This window comes from Typha latifolia, chromosome 1 (genome assembly GCF_019914945.1).
Source record: "Typha latifolia isolate L0001 chromosome 1, TyphaL0001v2, whole genome shotgun sequence".
Taxonomy (NCBI): domain Eukaryota; kingdom Viridiplantae; phylum Streptophyta; class Magnoliopsida; order Poales; family Typhaceae; genus Typha; species Typha latifolia.
The window spans coordinates 2396280-2416210 of record NC_133086.1 but is presented as its reverse complement, the minus strand read 5'-3'; the positions used below and the strand labels follow the sequence as shown (position 1 = coordinate 2416210).

The 19931-nt window shown below is 36.5% G+C and overlaps 2 protein-coding genes across 10 annotated transcripts; one reads left to right on the top strand and one right to left on the bottom strand.

Moving 5' to 3' along the window:
• The first annotated feature begins 487 nt into the window (after positions 1-487).
• LOC140793341 (E3 ubiquitin-protein ligase BIG BROTHER) lies at positions 488-8611 on the top strand. 8 transcript variants are annotated; one of them, XM_073144803.1, is made up of 10 exons: positions 488-781; positions 995-1091; positions 1306-1426; positions 1578-1743; positions 2296-2536; positions 3650-3684; positions 5140-5184; positions 6414-6541; positions 7983-8091; positions 8187-8611. In XM_073144803.1, exons 4-10 carry the CDS (start codon positions 1603-1605, stop codon positions 8238-8240), a joined length of 753 nt encoding a protein of 250 aa, XP_073000904.1. In that variant the 5' UTR covers positions 488-781; positions 995-1091; positions 1306-1426; positions 1578-1602; the 3' UTR covers positions 8241-8611. The 8 variants fall into 8 exon arrangements, with proteins under 8 accessions (XP_073000904.1, XP_073000887.1, XP_073000909.1 ...); XM_073144786.1 differs by having other exon boundaries at positions 995-1102; positions 1351-1426; XM_073144808.1 differs by having other exon boundaries at positions 490-781; positions 1621-1743.
• A 2105-nt stretch (positions 8612-10716) lies between these two features.
• Positions 10717-18695, bottom strand: LOC140786142 (1-acyl-sn-glycerol-3-phosphate acyltransferase PLS1-like). Of its 2 annotated transcripts, XM_073134379.1 has the most exons (12): positions 18530-18635; positions 18360-18449; positions 18006-18128; positions 16940-16979; positions 16738-16811; positions 16588-16647; positions 15778-15855; positions 15509-15667; positions 13809-13934; positions 11832-11924; positions 11575-11658; positions 10717-11195 (listed from the first exon to the last, which is right to left on the bottom strand). In XM_073134379.1, exons 2-12 carry the CDS (start codon positions 18438-18440, stop codon positions 10989-10991), a joined length of 1125 nt encoding a protein of 374 aa, XP_072990480.1. In that variant the 5' UTR covers positions 18441-18449; positions 18530-18635; the 3' UTR covers positions 10717-10988. The 2 variants fall into 2 exon arrangements, with proteins under 2 accessions (XP_072990480.1, XP_072990471.1); XM_073134370.1 differs by having other exon boundaries at positions 18360-18695.
• Between the last annotated feature and the right edge of the window lie 1236 nt (positions 18696-19931).

The window sequence follows — 19931 nt, the reverse complement described above, 5'->3', positions numbered from 1 at the left end:
TTTAATACGTAAGTCTGCGAACGGAACATCGACACGTGGCGGGATTAAGTTGCGAGCCCCAGCAGTTTACGGACGAAAGGTTCACTCAAGAGTCAAGAGTCAAGAGTCAAGAGGTAGAGTAGTTGGCCTGCTCAACCGCAGTCCAATATTTATATATTATCGTCGCGAGATGTAACGTACGCACCGCTAACTGACCAAATTGCCACGCTCCTAAGGCTTCTACACTGGTAGCAACAAGTGGGGTCTTTTATCAAACTAAAACAGAAAAAGGAAAAAATTAAAATTAAAAAAAAAAAAAACAAGTGGTGTCGCATATCGGGGAGGGACCAGGTAAGGCGTTTCTAGGGACGTATGATCGAGATCGGGCGGCGGAGAGGGAGCGGAGAAGGTCTCGAGATGTGTGTCGGACGTTGTCGTGTCGTATCGCGCGCGTGGTGTCGGGAGAATAGGGACGATGATAAGTTGGTGAGCTATCGGGGTATAAAGAGAGGGGAGAGGCACAGGGACAAGACGAGCCCCCAGAAATAATACCCTTCTCCGAGAAGGAAGAGAGAGAGAGAGAGAGAGAGAGAGAGAGAGAGACGCTTCCTTCGATCGCTTCGGCTGACAAGGAACCCCCGGCATTGCCGGTAAAACGCTTGGATTTCTCCTCATTCTTGTGGAAATACGAGCATCGTTGCTCTCCTTTGATCTCTCTTTTGTCGGGATTGCTCGGATCCGGGAGCTCGAGCAGTTGTATTCTCCGTCTCCTAGCGGAGAAGAAGGATCGCGTCCGAGTGAGGTACGGTTGGTTGCTTCTGGTGTCAATTTTGGGTGTTTTCGGTTGAATCCTTTTGGTGATCGATCGTAGTAGGATTCTTGGCGAGTTTGTTAAGGAATTTGGTCGTTCTGATGTTTCTTTCGGTGATGATTGGGTAAATAAAGGGCGAAATGAAATGTTTCGCTGGATTTCAGTTATACGCTTTTGCTTTATGATGAATTTTTTTTTCTACAGTTGGAGGGTTCTTTTTGGTAAATGCAGAAGAAACGGGGGGAAGATGGCGAATGCCGTTGCTGATCTGTGAGATTTAGAGCTGGATCGTCTTATAACTGTAAGTTATTGGTAAGATCTTTGAACGTGACGGTGCATTGGTATGGAATAATGCAATAGTTCACATCAATTAGCTTCAAATATTTACCCAAATCTTGTAAGTCTGAATAATTTATTGACAAAATAACTTGGCTACATGGATCTACTGAATCTTGCGGTACGGTTTTTATTTTAGAATTCTCGAAGGAAGCCATTAACTAAATATTTTGAATCAGGCTCATGAAATCTGAGCTAATGTGTCGGCACTGATGCGTTTGCAGAAGCTGGTAGTCACTAACAGGCTCTGTTTTACTTCCTGTTAAGAAGAACAAAGTTTCGTCGATTTGATGATAGCAGGTATATTTAGGGCCGCCTTTTATGGGTTCTTTCTTCTTTTAGTATACAGGATCCTCTCTCTCTTTTTTGTTTTAAAAAAATTGATATATTGTTTTCAAGTCCCTCTTGTGGAAAAACGTAATTTATGAGAAATTCTTGTGAATTATGGCAGGTTTTCTGTAGACTAACAAGAAAAAATGAATGGTAACCGACAGATGGAGGTTCACTATATAAATACGGGATTTCCTTACACCGTCACTGAAAGCTTCATGGATTTGTTTGAAGGCCTTACATATGCTCAGGCTGATGTTGCTCTTGCAGAAGCTTTGCAGGATCAGGTAACTAAATATCGTCGCACATTTATCTCTGTCCATCTCATGAAGGAATCTTATTTGTTGCCTTTGTTAACTACCATATAATATTAAGAGTTTTTATTTCTTGCTGAGAGAGAACCTTTTATTAACTTTTGGGATCACAAGGGCCTTCTAAGAACGGCTGACTAATATTTTTCTGAAAAATATTAGTAGCTTCTTGAGTATCTCACTCTTTCTGCTGTCCACTTGCAGTTTTCTTATATTGTTGAAAATTGAAATGATAATGCATGCTTTAAAGATAATACTCATGCCATTATCTTCCTGCCTCTTAAAGTAGTTACTTGGTTAGTGCTTGTAAAATATTAAACCTCATACTTATGTCTTAGCAAATAGTGCTCCTGCTATAAAAAGGTAAGAATCTCAGTTTCCATGCTGATAAGTATCTGCCATGTTGTTGTCTCTTGACTCTTGAGAATTTTCTTTTCCTCAGGTTCCACACATTATATGCTGAATAAAGATATGCTTAATAGGCACTTCTTTCAGTGAACTTTATGTGATTGTGTGATTAACATGCAGAATAACCCATACTGGTCTATGATGCATACAAGCTCCTACAAGTATGGATTTTCTGGACCAGGAAGTAGCTCCTATTACAGTTTTGGCCACGTGTATGACTTACATGATTACACACATAGATTAGATGGAGGAAGGAGGGTCTGGGATAACCCTACACCTTTAAGCAATGTAGATTCATCACAAATGGTTCTGCATGGTGGTGAAGCTCCTAGTTCAAGTGCAAGTTCTAGCACTGAGGAATGTAAGTTTAGCCTCAATTTCCTGGTTATTGTTTCATTCTATTACAGAAGAATTTATAGAAGCTACAGTTGGAACTTAAAATAATCTGTTGAGAATATTATTGCATTACACATGAAAAGGTATATTTAGTTGGCTTATCATTTGTTGTTCTTTTTTATATCTAAAATATCTAAAGAAATGAGTGGAATGGAATTTGCATGAACAAGGTAAATGACATCTTGCATTTGCCTTAAATGATCAAAAAAGCTATACAAAAGTTTTTGTTGTCACATGATGGTCGACTGATACTCCTTAAATGTAAAGCTCAATGTGAATCTCTAGGAGATTATATGTGGCTTCATAATTCCCTTTTGCTCAAATACATAATTTGAATCTCTACAGGTTGGTCCCTCTTATTACTCTTTGCAACCCTTCTAGCTGAAGAAGTATGTCTCTGCATGTGCATATTAGCATGTCTCTGCACAATTTGTTTTTCTTTCAATAGACATGTATGCAAGTAGATAGCATATGACAATGGTACAATTGTACATAAATGGGGTAGCATGTAATTTTTCCCAAAAATTAGGTAACAACCTGTAGTTCAGATTAATGAATTAGAAGCATTGGTGAATGGAAAGAGTAGCCCATTTTAGTTGTGGTATCAGAATCTGATTCCAGACAATATACATGAAATAATGTATTCTAGTAGAAACAAAAATAAGGTCTCCCACTCCATACAACCTACTTTCCACCATCCATTAAATACCTGACATCTGACAACCCACAGTATAGTCTATGATACTACGATCCCATCCAACGAGAACTTGGTCATAGGCAGTCAAATATTGATGCTGCTGCAGGTGGATGGAAATAAATGGATGGTTGAAAGAAGTAATCACTTGGCAATAAAAAACAATATATTAGCTTCCTGCTGCTAATTTAAAGGCAAGAAATTAAAATAAACTTGCTATGTTTAACTTCTTCCCCTCACTTCCTAGACTTCTTTCTTCCAGTCAGTGGCTTTAAATGTTTATTTACATATTCAAGTTCTTAATAAATAAAAAATTATTTATTCTAGAATGTATTTTGATTGGTTCTGCGATAGACTCCTATTTCATTTATTTTTTAATTGCAGGCATCCGAGCACACCAAACTGCAAGCAGCCCTCAGGTTTGTGAAGCTCCTTGGATGCATCTCTATAAATTATTATAAAACTGCAGAATTCTATGACTTTTATGGCTAAGTTGGTGATCCATGATCGAAGTTATCCATCACTTTTTCAAGAGTTTTTGTTTAGCTTCTCTTTACTCTTGTTGAGCAACCTTTTAAATATTTGAAGAACTTGTGTAGACCAACTATTGAAATTATGCTGCAAACAATAGTGTTACCTTTAGTTGCATTATATGAGAGCACTTTTTTTTTTAAGTTTTCTTGGCTATCATTCTTCTTATAATGACTTCATTTATGGAAGCACTCTTCTAAAGTTATCAATCTTCTATGTGTTCTTTGATTCTTCTTTCTTGGACAGGACTTTAGGGTGCTGTTCTTCTTTCCCCTTTTTTTCTTCTTTAGGTAACATATTTGTGTTGTCCTTTCTATCATTATTTCTGATATAAGGGCTATATAAGGCCATCCTTCATTGTGGAATACAGGTGCTAGGTGACACTCTTCTTGGCTTTCTCTCTTGCATACATTTATTCTTGTCTTCTCTCTTCTCTCTTCTCTTTCTCTCTCCACTCATGTTACCTCAGCCATTAGATTGCCTTTGGAAGGTTTTATCCTCTTTGATTTAGATGCTTCTCTGTTGTGATCATGTCTATTACTGATCATCAAATTCTATTGTACTGGTGACCTCAGCACCTATTGGCTTATCTGTTGTTGATTTAGCAATGGTGGATCATTTCGCATCTGAGTTTTCACCTCCACCGATCAGGTGATCGTTCTTTCATCTGAGCAGTCTATCTATTAGAGATCTGCCAGAACTCCTCTTTGATTCCTGTTATTGATCTGTAGCCAACTTCTTCAATCACTAGTAGTTCCTGATATTATTTTGCTTCCTTTTTTATAATGTCTTACTTGTGATATCTACATGTTGCCATACTGTGATTCATTTTCCATTGCTGAGATGGACAAATAAAAGTAACCAAGGGCGATCATTATGCTCGTCCTCTTTTAAGGATGAATATAACAGTTGACTTATGATGGCGTTGAATAATTATCACACATCTTGATTTCTGCTTCCCAGCAATAATTAAAGACATATTTTTATTGAAGATTTACATACTTAAATATGGTCCAGTTTGATATCTACACAATGAAAAGAAAAGGTTTCTAACATAACATTTGGACCGCAGCTCTTTTCAGCAGGGCAGTGCCCTGTTTAGGCTGATCATTTTTGTGCTGGAAGGAACAACTTAATTTTTTTCTCCTTTTCTAATCTTTTACCTAATAAGATTCAGGAAATATATTAGTGAACTTATTTTCTTGCTTGGTTTGAGCTTATCTGTCGTTATTGTCGCATACTTGATTGGCATATATTCATGGATCTATATTCTTAGTTACTATTAAACATTGAAGGGCATGTTGAACTAGTTTTTACTGATAGAGCCTTTGATTATCTTGCAGGTCTTTTGGCAAGACAATATTGATCCTGATAATATGACCTACGAGGTTTTGAAACTTTTCATCACTTGAGATTGCTTTTGAGAATCTTTGTTGTAACATCATCAATTTTTTTTATGTGATGCATTGAATAGCTTAAGAGATATAAAACCAACGATAGCCATGCCACAGGCACGGATTGTGCCGACCACCGGCCGGCACGGCACGGCATGGCACATGTCGTAAGAGAGTAAGAGAAAGAGGTAAGGGACTCACATTTGCCTTTGCAATCGCCGTCGCCGTCGCTATCGCTTGCCGATCGCCGCCCGCCGTCGCCGTCTCCCGCTGCTCGCCATCGCTTCGTCAGGTGCCGTGCGGCACCCTTGTGCCACGTGCCGGTATGCTGCCGGCACGGCAAGTGCCGACGGCATCCATGTATAAAACCTTAGTTGATTTTGCACAAAGAGGCCAAGGGTGTGAAAATTTTCTATAAATCTGCTTCTCTATTGCCTTTCCTAGATAAGCAGAGTGCAAAATTCATTTACAATTTGAAACACTTATAGTTTCTCTAGAGGATAACAAATATCCAAACAATTATTCCCTTTTTCCATTGGGCGAGCAGTCAACAATCCATGCCTTAAAAGTTACAGCCTTTGAATTAGATAGCACAGTGCAACATGCTAGGCCCTACCACATAATCTGCTATTGCCATAGTACTATGCCAAATGTCGTGTATACATGCCAACATGTCATCAGCATGCCCCATGCAGGTGGCACTTTAAAGTGCATGTAAGTCAATAGGAGTTATGCGAGATGGATTGAATTAGCATGGTGCCCTTTGCTGGTGAGTTACTAGCAATTGTTAACCTGGGATTGCATAACTCTTCCAAATGGAGCTACATTGGCTGGGGTTGTTCATATTGAACCAGCACAGGCTGATACACAAGTGATGCAACTTGACAACTCACTTCCATATCAGGGGTTGCAGAAATCATCGAGATATTCCTTTGTACTAGTGTAGCACTGCCATGGTCCAGGATGGTTAAGACAGTCATCATGGTCAACATGGCCTTCCAAATTGCATAACACTTTATTTAACCTATAGAATATGTTCTTGATTAACATCATGTGGTCGCATTATATATACAAATTATTATTCTTACTAGTTAAAAGAGTTAGAAAGAATTAGTTATTAAAGTGATACACTTGTCAGTTGTCTTTTCTCCCACTTGATGTGTGAAGTTAAGTGTATGAAGTTTATGAACTCTATCGATTAATTGAGCTATTTTTGTCAACAGGAGTTACTAGATTTGGGTGAGGCAGTTGGAACTCAAAGCCGTGGTCTTTCCCAAGAATGTATTTCCTTGCTTCCAGTGTCAAAGTACAAGTGCCGCTTATTTTCACGAAAAAAATCACGTGCTGAGAGGTGAGGTTCTGTTTCTTTATTCTTTTTGACCACCAACTTGTATCTCCCTTCATCTTCAGTTTAAGCAGATATTGATTCTGTTGTCTGAACCCATCTCCATTTTGTTCATAGAATTATATTTTCTATTCATTTCCTTAACTGCAATGCTTGTGCATATTCTTCACTGATTAGCTCACATATATAAAATATAAATTTGATTGTACTATCAAATATTTTCATGGAAAGAAAATATTGATTTAGATGCATTACTAGCATCTCAAAATCTCCGCATATATTAATATAAGTTCATAAAATTCATTTGCTTTCTGACAAGAAGCTGATGGCTTATTATTCGCTGTAACTTGCAAATACTAAAAGTTTGGCCTTTTGTTATTTAAAAAGTGGGGTTTTTTTTTTTTCTATTTGTACATTCTAAAAATTCTTTTATGGATAATATGAGAAGCATTCTTTAATTAAGATACAACTTCTGATTCAGCAACCAGATATTGTTGTAGTTATCAGGCTTATGACATGGGCAAGGTGACAATCTATTAGGACAAGATTGAGAGGCTTGGAGAACTTATTTGGTATACTTTGGCACCTCTGGTGCTTCAAATCTTACCAAATTAAATATTTCTCTCCTGTTCTCTTGGCAGATACATCAATTTCATAAAAATGCTCTTATAAGTATTCCACTATCTACTTCCTACTAGTGAATGCAGCTCAGTGAGAATACAGGGATTTGAGATTAAAAGAAAATGGAGGATAGGGCAAGGTCAGTACAGACAAGGATAAAGAATCATTCAATACCAATTTTTCTGGTAGGACACGAGTTCCCATGTAACACTGCCAACTATATTTTCAGTTCATAGACCTCTGGAAAATTTGACAATTGTACAATACGTGCTTCTCCTGCATCCCTCTAATTTTTTTTTATCTTCTGCATCTTCACATAGTTTCTTCATTTATCTAGAGATATTGTGTGGACAGTGCTCTCTCATCTTAGCAGGCCGTATTGCAGTGTGTTAAAATTTATTTGCTGGCAATGAATGATAAAATAATATAGCAGTGAAATTTTGGGTGCATGAATTGTCTAGCAGACTAGCAGTGAAGAAAACTAGCAAGCATGACAAGATAATAACTTCTAATTGTCAAACTAAATGACACCTTTGGTTTCTTCATCTAAATGCCTTGGGAGTTTAAGTACCTGGAGACTAATCTGTCATGAAGTGATTAGCCATTTTATCAGTAATCTCTTGTACATTTTTCATCTCTTATGATATCCTATGATGTAATGTATATTAACTAATGGGTATATGGATATATTTGAGTTGGATTATATGTGAATTTTAAAGTTTCCAGTTTGATATCTGTAGAATGTAAAAGATTTAAATACACCATTCTCTATAACATGGTATCAGAGCTGACAGGAAGTCAAAAAATACACTTCCTTTGGTAACAGGTGCGTGATTTGCCAGATGGACTACAAGAGAGGGGATAGACAAATGACTCTTCCATGCAAGCATATCTACCATGCTAGCTGTGTGACAAGATGGCTTAGCATAAACAAGGTCAGAGGAGATTTCTCTCTATTTGAAGGATTACTGGTGATCTGGTAGAGTGATACTTCTTCCTCTCTTGCTGACTAGTACGAACTTGTCTACAGGCATGCCCGGTTTGCTTTGCTGAAGTACTCATCGAGGAACCAACGCGGCAATGAGTTTTGGTGAGGATGTAACTAGAAAATTGCTGCATATTACACTGCTTCAATCTTCCAAAGCCTTCTGTTTACATACACAGAGATTGCTTCCATGTTCCTCCATTCTCTTTGTCTAGAAGAAAGACGATCTAGATGAGTGTAGCTTATGATAAAGAACATGTAATCTAACAACTTGGATTCTATCTGAGGTTTGCCATGAGTTGTGTAACATCTGACCAAGAAATCGCTGATAGGTACATCAGATTGTGTTTTTATTTACTGAGGTTTTTTTTTCTTCTTCTATGGAGACTTTAAGGACCTAATATTATGTTATCAAGAATTGGACCCGACAATACTTAATTCTAGCATGCAGTCAGTTTTTTATTATTTTAGTTTTGGTTTTTGTTAACTTCTTTGCTTTGTGAACTGTTGTTATTACTGAAATTTTGAGAAATACCGACCTTGGATGAACTTCTCTTCTGTTGCTAAAGTCCACTTGTCAAGTATATAGCAGCATCAGGATTGTCGGCAATGAATTGATGATCAGATATTTTGTGGTAATAATAAACATTGATGAGTTCTGTAAGTAGGCATACACGTTCATCTGCTAAGCTATATTCATTTTTTTTTCTTTTTTAATTTCTCAATATGGTCTTTCTACAGTTCTAATTTTAACTTTTTTAAATGACAACGTAGGGAAGAACAACCTTTTCTCAACAAAAAGAAAAAAGACGACGTAGACTATAACAAACGAAATCATCTTATTGATAATTTTTCTAATACAACCAAATAAAATCAAATCAAAGCAATTTTACAATGAGCCACAACCTGAAATAGCACGCCTTTAAAGAATATTTCTCCTCAAGCTTCACCCTTCAAATGGTTTTCGCTGCATGGAATCGTAGAGAAATGCTCCGCAGCTAAAACCGAAGGGTCCAGCTTTGGTTTCTACTCCACACTGGAATGATAACGTAGGGGTACGTGATCAATGGCAGGGCCGCTAGCGTTTCCGACAGAGTGATGAGGATGGTGGATAGAATTAGTAAACATAGGAAGGAGATGGCGGTGGTGGTGGTGGTGGACGTGTTGGTGGTGGAGGAGGTGATCGACGTGGTGGGGGTGGTGATCGAAGTGGTGGAGGAGGTGAGGAGTAATGTGGTGGTGGAGATGGTAATGGAGGTGGTGGTGGGGGAGATGATGAATTAGAATGTGGAGGAGGAGGAGGTGGTGAAGAAAGTGGTGGTGGAGGTGGTAATGGAGAAGGTGGTTGGGGAGACGATGAATTAGAATGTGGAGGAGGGGGAGGTGCGGAAGAAAGTGGTGGTGGAGGTGATCTATGTGGTGGAGGAGGTGATCCATGAGGAGAGTGCGGAGGAGCATGTGATGGAGGTGGCATGTGAGGTGAACGTGGTGGAGATGGCGGCGGAGGTGACCGACGTGGAGGAGGAGGTGAACGTGGCGGAGATGGCGGCGGAGGTGTCCGACGTGGAGGAGGAGGTGAACGTGGCGGAGATGGCGGCGGAGGTGTCCGACGTGGAGGAGGAGGTGAACGTGGCGGAGATGGCGGCGGAGGTGTCCGACGTGGAGGAGGAGGTGAACGTGGCGGAGATGGCGGCGGAGGTGTCCGACGTGGAGGAGGAGGTGAACGTGGCGGAGATGGCGGCGGAGGTGTCCGACGTGGAGGAGGAGGTGAACGTGGTGGAGATGGCGGCGGAGGTGACCGACGTGGAGGAGGAGGTGATTTATTATCGTCATCCTCAGGAGGATGAGGAGAATGCGATGGAGAAGGTAGTGGTGGTGGTGTTCTTGCAGTGGATTTTGCTGCTAGGGAGATCAAACATATGAGCATGAGGAAGACTAATTGCGGCACCTGCCTCTCATTCTTGAGAACCATCTCGACTACTCTTCTAATCTTATCCAAGATTAGAAGAATTGATTGATTTTTTACACGAAGAACGAATTATGAAACTATCCCATTATATAGGCGTTGGCTCTTCTAGTCGTCCACTAACTTATTAGTTTGGATGAACTATGCACTATTAACTATCCCATTGATCACGTCTCCAGAAAGAGCCACCTAGTGCTTTCCCATTATGCGCGTTATGAGTAATATTTGTTGCAATGGCTTGAACTCATTACATGTATATTGGGTTGGATAAATTCTCTTAGCTGGATGCTGCATTACTTAATTAAAGACAAGCATATTAGACACAGGTTATTTATTTACATAGATGTCCTATTACAGTACTTAATGATTTAGGAGATTATATTATTGAAAACGTGGCTGAAACTATGCATTATTGCAAAGATAAAATACCAATTTACTGGAATTTTTACAATTTTGTTGATCTATGATTAGCTGCAGAACTAACCTTTGGCTTTTAAGGATTTTTCGTTTCTCGACTTTTGCCACACTAAAGGCAGGCAGGCAGGCAGACAGAATCAACGATCTTAAACAAATTCGATGCACTATAAGAAGCATTAAAAAGGGATCAGATTCATATAAAATGTCTAATAAATTGATTCACAGATTATGTTCTGCTACAAGAAATCAAAACTCAGTGACGAAAAAGAAAATACAAGAGGAAAGAGGCTAGCTAGGGCGTTTCAGTAAACCCCCAAATAGAAAAGAAATCTATTGACACAACTAAAATGTGTACACAATAAATAGCAGAAAATCTGATTAGTTCTGCACATAGATTTAGAGTACAACAAATTTTCTGAATCCTGTCCAGAGTGCTGAGAGCATTGTAGCTTCTGTTTATCCTCTTACTCTTTCTTTGCTCTGCTCCGTGCAACTCTTGCCGTCGTTGAACGTTCAGCCTGAGAAAACAGGATAAAAATGTGCATAACAATTGTAACCAGCAATAGTCCTGCCGTTGAGAACCCGATTCCTTTCCACGTGGACAAGAGAGCAGACCATCTGAAGAATCTGAATGCAGCATAGGACAAAAGGCACGACCAAAACAAAACCACCTGTCCCCCAAAAAATAGCAGGTTAGAACTCTCTAAAGGTAAAAGTATAAAATATCTGGGGCATTAAACATACATTTAATGGCATGAATCAAATGAATTTAGCCTGTTTTTATTTGCCAAGGGCTAGTTTGATTTTTCTGGTTAGCAACTGAATTCAGCATGAATCTGAATGCGCCCACCATTCAACCATTTTGGCCAGGTAGAACTCAGAAAATGGGAGGGGGCAATCGAAATTGTCAAGAAAATTGCCATTGCGTTATACATTCCAACCATCACATATAACTTTGGTTATTCCAAAACCAGCTTCTGAAGTTCAATCAGAGACACTTAATTTAAAAAAGAACTTTGAATTATTGTCCCACAGTTTGAAGTTTCTTACCAGCAAAGATTTTATGGGCCGACCAATTGGCCTGAGTTCATCACCAAAAGTACCTTCTGCTATATGTTTATCAAGTAAAGCATCCTGGCAAAGGAACAAGAGATTGAAATCTTATGGGAATATCAGAAGGCAAACATCAATTAATGAGATCTCCTCACATAGCAAACAAATCTTCTGACATATAGCACACGTACTGCATTTCAACCAGAAGCTCCTTAGAAACTGAATTCAGAATAATAAACTAGTCAGTAACTTGCCTTTGCCACAAAAACATCTTTACACCACTGGGAAACTCCCTCATCTGTCGTAGGCATATCGCTTGTTGCATGCCTTTTCATATGAACATGTACCTGATAAAATTTCAAATCAATATTATAAGAAAAAATAACTCTGAACTATAGTTATGTAGTTTTCTTCTATCTAGTCATTTACACAGTAAGTATATTTGGTCCAAAAGAGATGGTTAAGGTAGGACGGATACGCAAGCAAGGAGTAGATGCCCCAATCGGTCAATCGTAGATGAACATTGTAGGGTGTATCAGTGAACCTCATTCAATCCAGCAATATCCAACAATATAAATACATTAAATAATAGGGAAAACTAACGCCCCATGATCTACATTAATTAGAGTTGACGTCCAGCATTTTGGATTTGCTCAATTTGGCCCCTATACATTGCTTCCAATGGCCCAAAAAGCCAACTTAATCTTAACCAAATAATCACTTGTAGAATGACATGAAAAAAAGAGGATAAGTCATCTCCTTCAAAAAGAAAACAACAAAACAAAGTACTTGAAGCACCCTTCGTATTTCTATAAACCCTCTTTGTAGGTCCTCTTCCTCTCGATTAAAATGGATCTATATGCAGCACTAGCAACTTCTAATGTTCAAATAATTATTTTCAGGGAATCTCACATGCTAGCTGTGACTTTGTTTAATAGTAGAACAGTTTATACATCTTATTTATTTCTCAGGTTAGCATATCAAACATTATTTATTCATCATTATATGATATAATCATTAGAAAGGATATCTATTATACAAAATTAATATTTATGTTTATCTCTTTTGAATCCCTTGGTTTTGTAAATGGATACCTTTTAAAAAAAATTATCCGAATACCTAAAACCAAAATAATTATTAAAATTTCATCAATTTGACTAAAGAAAATAAAATATTCTTATTTTTGTTTTTACACTCTTTTCAGTTAATGGTATTTATATCTTTTATGTTTCAAGTACTAAAGATTTTAACCTATATTTGTTAAAAACTAACATGAAAGGTACATATGCAAAAACTATGGCTTTTAAAAGATATACACAACTGTGTTTTAAAAAGCGGCCAAGACAAGCCTTGGCGAGGATTGTTTGGTGGTTGGGCCGAGCAACGGTGGCAACCATTTCCTCTTCCTCCTCCTTTCTTCTCTTATATTAGGCACCATTTTCTTCTCTTTCACCTTTCTTTCACTCTCTCACCGGTTGCCACGTGTCCTTGACACACCCACTCACTCTTTTCTCTCTATCAATAGTTCTCTTATAGCTGTCAATCACCCAAATAATTTTAGCTGCATTAATATTAAATTAGATGCATTTAATAAAAACATACATATATGTACATACATGTGAATTGTGATATCTTATTGCTATAATTGTAAATTGCACTATTAAAATTTTTACATACATATAATATGTTGTATTAATATTATAATATATCATATATATTTACTTTTCATATATAAAAAATGCTAGCCCCCTTTGGTGCATGCCTTCTAGCTTGGTGCTAGGCAGTGGGGTGATCACCCCTCACTTGCGGCCATCTTTCAATACATTGATACACATAAATATAAAATTTAAAAAAGTATGCATACAAATAAAGAACTTTAGAACGGTATAGATGTAAATAAATCCTTTTATTTTTATTTTGAAGTTCGAACTTTGATTTTTCATTTTTCTCACAGTTCCAATCTTACACTCTCTATCACACCAAACATTGGGTAGTGACAAATTTTTGTTAGGAAGTAGTTTCCTAGGAACTCCGACTTTCCAAAATAATTTCACTTCTCTCATTTCCTAACAACCAAACATACACCATATAGGGATTGGTAGTCGGCATAAAATAATGTTGTAATATGGGACATTAAATAGTAAAAGGTACATTATAACAGAAATTAAAATGACTCAAATATGTGTAAAAGAGCTTCCAAAGGATTAGTTTACACATGCTACTTAGCTTACCACTGAAGATTGCCCTCTCAAAATTCTGAGCATTGTAGGTGAAGGTTGATCTTTAGGAATAGCTACAGTCACATCATATATGGATGGAACGAAAGGGCGCATGATATTTACAGCTGAGACGAATCCCTGAAATTTTCAGTAATTAAAGATGTCAATATGTAGTTAAAATATTTCAATTGAATAAAATTGATGGAAGATATACAAAACTACAAGAAATATCTAAATTGTGAAATGTAGAACATTTTGTCATCTGTCTTGAACCATAATTGGAATTTGGAATCACGCTTTAAATAAGAATGAAAAATATGGCTTCTAAAAAACCAAATAATTTTATAATTCTGAGATCTATGATACCGGAGAATAACTAAATTGACCAGTCCTAGACATAAACAATATATAATCTGCATCTGACTCATTGAGCCACAACATCATCATATGTTACATAAAATGATACATATCGGACATATCGGCCTGTATTAAATTAAACTATTTTTTAATTATGTAAAATTTAAATATTATTTTAAAATACAGAATTTTTTTTTAAATTTAGAAATAGTGATAGTAATATAAGAAAATAATAATCATTCACATATAAAGTTTACAAATAAAACAAAAAACAAAAAACAAAAAAAGTACTCACTACTTAAAAATAAAATATAAAAAAAATTATATATAATATATACTAATGTAGCATATATAAACTTTTAAATAAAATTTACTACCATAACAACAAAATATCACAAATTAACCATATAAGTATGTATGTATGTATATATATAAAGAGAGCACGACAGCTTAGTGAGAGGAGACATGCACTCACTTACTAGAATTAGGATCCCAACACAGAGAAGAAAAAAGAAGAAAAAACAAGAGAAGTAGAAGCAGAAGAAGAGCAAGAGAATAAGAAAAAAAAATGAGGAGCACATCCTTTCGTTAGGTCTTATATGGGGACATCAAAATCCGTCAATTGCAACCTGGATCGGCCGATACATCCGATACCCACACAATACCAACCAACTGCCTGGTATCGGGATCGGCCAATTTTTGGATCCATACTACAACTTGCCTACTAAGTTTGTCGGTGAGTGGCTCCAACAAGAAGGACCTCATCCAATAATCAAAATGGTTCCTTACTGATTATCTGCCCATCTACGCGGTCTATAGAATATTTCAAGTATAATGCAAATATAGACATATTTTAGTTGAGGTCACAAATAAATTTAATCGACTCACATAGCTGATAGCTGAATACAATAAGCAAGGATAATCTAAGTAATACAGTAAGCAACGGTAATCTAAGTACGTCACTGCAAAGATGCAGTAAAAACAATTAGCTTATAATAATTACTAGTGGATAAAGACCCTCAACTCACTGTATATAGAACTTCCAGATTGATTAATTTTAACTGCTCAGATCAAGTTAACATGGAATATTGCTATGCTCCACAGGTTGGAGCTGAAAAACTTGAAGCGTTATGCATAAATTTAACAAAAGAACACCTGTTACCAACTCCCTCTGTCAACCTTATTGCAAAGTTAGATAAACAATCTAACAAAGCCGGAAAAGCTTCTCTAAAACCCTTCTTACTATTTTAGAATTGAGCAATTATTCAAATTTGTGAATGCACAGACAGACTGTCAAAAGCATGCAGGGAAAGACAATTTTCTCAACTGATATATAAATGCCAAAAATGTCCAACCTTAGTACGAGGAATTAGAACATTCCTAGGTATTGGTAAACCCTGTGAAGCTGCATATTCTTGAGCTGCTAAAAGTTTTGCTGGAGTGAAGCGAGTACCCTCAACAAAAAGAGCCAGCCAAAAGGGTCTGGGAAAGTCCTTTAACCGTTGAAGACCAAACTGCATGTTGTAGTCATTTAAAGCCAATAAAAGGGAAGTACCAGTAACATTAATTAAAGCCCAAATGACAAAAGAACACCAGAAAGTGTAACATTCATCGGAAAGAATACTTTTAGTGTGTTCTCATCCTTGGCCCAGCTACGCTCCAAAAAGAGGTATTCAGTAAACCACATGGACCAGCCAATAACCTGCATTGACCATGTGAACAAACCACTGAAGTCAGAAAATAAAATCTTTCATGTTTCAATTAATATGGCACAAAAAAGATGCACTCAAGATAATGATAATATCAAATAATTATTTTAGATACTGCCATCTTGATCTTGTCACCAACATGGTTTCTAGCATTGCTGATAGTAGAGTAATTTTATTAGTGATGTGATGAGCGATGACTCTCATGCAAATACATAGTTAAATGATCATTTTGCTAATTTGACCAAAGAAACCTGTTCTTTCTTATTCTTGGACTCTATAGAGTATGGACATATTCATGTCTTAACTCTCGTGTAATATACTGTTACAGAACAAGAAAACCCAATCAATAAGCTAATGTGGTGCAAAGAAAAGTCTGCTCAAATGCTTTCCTTCCATACCATCTCAAACAAACATCAACGTTTTAAAAAGTAAATATCTCCGACACATCAGCTGTAATGCGAGATCTTAGTTACTGCCCAGAGTTCCTAAGATGTGCAACAAGCTCTTGTATAGTTCACTTATTAATCCTGTTTCGAGCATTGATATCCCCTTTCTCTAACATCATGAAAATGCGCACTTACTTTCATGGGCTACAGTATGACAGAATAGGATTGTCATACTTTTGTATACTTCGCTTTTATTGTCTTACATGGCTGACACTTCATTTTCAGGTAAAGAGTTCCAAGATAAGCTCAGTCTCAGAACAAATATATTGAAAAACTTACAGGAAGGAACTTTGATGATTTCTTCATGACAGCTAATGTACTGCCAAGGCATCCAGACCGCTGGAAATGAAAAAGTTGAGGATGAGTCGACTGTATTTTACATTATAACATGCATGTTCTGTGCTGTTCATTAGAATAAAAGATAAGCACCTGAGCTAAGATCCACCCAACAAGCCAATCGATATCACTTTTGTGATTAGAAATAAGAAGCGCATGCTCTTTACCTATAAAATCCTTCACATGAGCTCAGACAGGAGATGTACTACGTAACACAAAGTTAACATGCACAATGATGTCACCCGCATAAACCACAAAGAGTGCAAATTATGGTGTTGCACAATAAACTCCTTACCCATTGACTGAAAAGTTCCAGAATCTGCATACAATTGGATCTGCAACAAAGGAAGAAATAAAATGTTACTTTGAAATCTTTGAATAAAACAAGCATAAACTATTTGACAAAAAAGTTCAATAACAAATAAGAAAATGACTGAGTTGACAAATCAATCTTCTTTACAAACAAATGTGCAACATGTAGAATGAAAACTAGTGAAATAGAGAAGCATATGGACAACTCAAATAACCACAACAGTATATAAACAGATTCAAGGAGTGATGATGTCCATGGTGATCATGCTAGTTACTAAAATAAGGATGAGAACCGGATGCTCAAAATTTGCACAAAACCATTATTAAGTAAGCCGCACATTTAAAAAAGTAAGTTACTGTGGAATATGGACTACTTAAAACAAGTTAAAAATCTTGAATCATATTCTGATCAATCACCACAAATAGACGGATGATTGCTGTACTAGCTTTGGCAATTAATCTGCAGCAAATCTCTAGTTCTATGTGAACTGCCAAGCTATCAACTGCTAAACAATAGTGCCATTTAGTGGTTACTACTTGTTAACAAAAAACTTTTAACTTATCAATACATGGTAAAAGGTAGGAGTTTCCTTCTCACTTACATCATACAGCAACACTAGAATCTCCAGATGTTCTTGCACCTAGCTAGGCACTTCAACATCACTTGATTTCACTTATCATTTATTTTTATTTATCAATAGCAGAACTTTACAATCAAATGGAAGAATATTTATAGACATTTCTTCTCCAGTACTAACTTGACCTTTTCTAATGTAAAATAGTCAAAATGACTCAATTTTTCTGATAAATTGATTCGATTGGTGATAAACACCTTCATGTCATTACATACAGATGATCAACGGTTTGTTCTCTATATAATCCTCTTTTTGTCCCACCAGCAACTATTTTAGGCAACCGAGGTAGTAAAAACACAACTGTAAGTAAGTAAGTAAGAATGTTTGCACTGTAATCAGAAAAGAAAGGGCAATGATCATATCCAAAGCAGGGAGGAATACATTGTTGAGACAAAATTTCTTCTTAAATGTTACCTTAACACCTGCCCACCAATCAACAAGCCAAACGAGCTGGAGCCACAATAATTCAGCCAAGAACCTGTTGGTCCTCCTATAGAGACTCTTCGAGAAAGGCCTTATGGAGATGAAGCAAGTGGCCTGCAGCAAAATATCAAATCGATTTTGGCTGTAAAAATCTCAGCAGTAAAAATATCAACTCTTGTTTTCCCGAATTAAAAGCTGATACAGGAACCAAGTGTGGGGAAAGCTTATCGGGAAGAATGTAAACTATACCTAAACCATCCAAAGGAACCAACTTTGAATCAAACACTAACAACAAGCACAGTTGAGACGCCAAAACCACCAGAGCTTCGAAAATAGAGCTCCTACCTGAATGATGTTAACGACAAGCCCCGAGAGGAGGAATAGAAGACCGAGAGGAACCACCACCAGTGCAGCCGCGATCGCCATGGAGGATCCCTTCTTTCTCAAAATATTAAACGAAAAAAAAAAAGAAAAGAAAAGAGATAGATGAGAAAGGAATTGATCTCTTTTCTAACCTCAAATACTACAAATTAGCACTTGGGAGAAGAAAGGGAAGAGATCTACGAGACAAAGGGCCAAAAGGACCTCTATGTCTCTCGAGATTAGCGCTCTCTCTTCTTGGGTTGCTTGTGGTACCAACCTATATAATAAATGTCATTTATGGGATCCAATCACTCGCGGAAAAAATTACCTAGCCGCTAGTGGGATAAAAGGATGGTTTTTAACCAACTAAGTAGTGTTAATTAACTGAGATAAAAAAGAAAAAAGTGACAAATAGGATTATCTCAGTTCTCAGTTGGGTAATGAAATTGGGATAAAGAGGTGAGTTATCTCTTTTCCCAAATTATATAAAATTAAATTACAAACATATATTTACATCAAACCAAGAAAAAGATAACAAAATTAATTTGATAATTTTTATTAGATAAGTATCACAATCAAACATTCCTTATTTATTTACTAGCATGATCGTTACAGTCCTTATTAATTGGCTGAATGGAAGAAAAGTTCCCTCTCTCTCTCCATATTATATATATATTATATAAGATAGACATAAAAGAAATTATATGATATAAATGATAAGGTGGTATAGATTAAAAAAAGATAAAGTTAAATAACAATATACATCACATAATATTTACGTAATCTGATTTTGGGCTCCTTAATTTTTGAATAGTAGATTAAGCTCTTTTATTCGTTTAGCTCTTATTAAAAGCATATATTTAGATACATCTTATTATAAAATAAAATGTACATTTTGTGTACTCTTTAGGTATAATTTACGTCGATAATACATATTATTTTTTTATTAAATTTAAATAGAAATCTTAATAAAATTAAAAATATATTTTTATGTAGTCTTTGCCTATAATTTTAGAACACAACAATCTTTTATTTTTATTTTGCTAGGACTAAATAGGTAAAAGATGTCAAAAGGTGTAATTAGAAGAGCTCAAAACTGCCGATAACATAATTAAAAGATTTTTCATATAAATGGCACCTGATTTTGCACTAGCCATCGAATGTTTTTTTTTTTTTTTTTTTTTGTTGAGAATAAGTGGGTTTAGGAAACCAATTAAATTTATTAAGTGAAAAAGAAAGAAAATCGAGCAAAAACCCTAATCAAAGTCAACAGGCAAGGCTGAAGGAAAGAGGGAGCTTCATTGGCGTCAAATCTCAAAGAGGGAGACCATAAAGCCAGAGGGAGTGCGCCTCAAACTTGGAAATCCTTTATAATTCCCATCTGCTGCCTGCTACGTACCATCTGATTTTCTAGGATTGCTCCAAGTGGGCCATACACAATTTAAACACTCATCAATCAATAACATAAAAATGTGTGAAGGAATACAAAAATTTAGACATTAATCAATTTGATAGCTAGACCCTCGATCTGTCTTCGTTACGTTTCAACCAATT

Coding starts and splice junctions, on each gene's coding strand:
- LOC140786142 (XM_073134370.1), bottom strand. CDS start 18,440: ATGGCGATCGCGGCTGCACTGGTGGTGGTTCCTCTCGGTCTTCTATTC. Junction 11,925..13,808: donor TGAGAGGGCAATCTTCAGTG/GTAAGCTAAGTA, acceptor AAATTTTATCAG/GTACATGTTCATATGAAAAG. Junction 11,196..11,574: donor GGCCCATAAAATCTTTGCTG/GTAAGAAACTTC, acceptor TTTGGGGGACAG/GTGGTTTTGTTTTGGTCGTG.
- LOC140793341 (XM_073144803.1), top strand. CDS start 1,603: ATGAATGGTAACCGACAGATGGAGGTTCACTATATAAATACGGGATTT. Junction 1,744..2,295: donor CAGAAGCTTTGCAGGATCAG/GTAACTAAATAT, acceptor ATTAACATGCAG/AATAACCCATACTGGTCTAT. Junction 5,185..6,413: donor CTGATAATATGACCTACGAG/GTTTTGAAACTT, acceptor TTTTGTCAACAG/GAGTTACTAGATTTGGGTGA.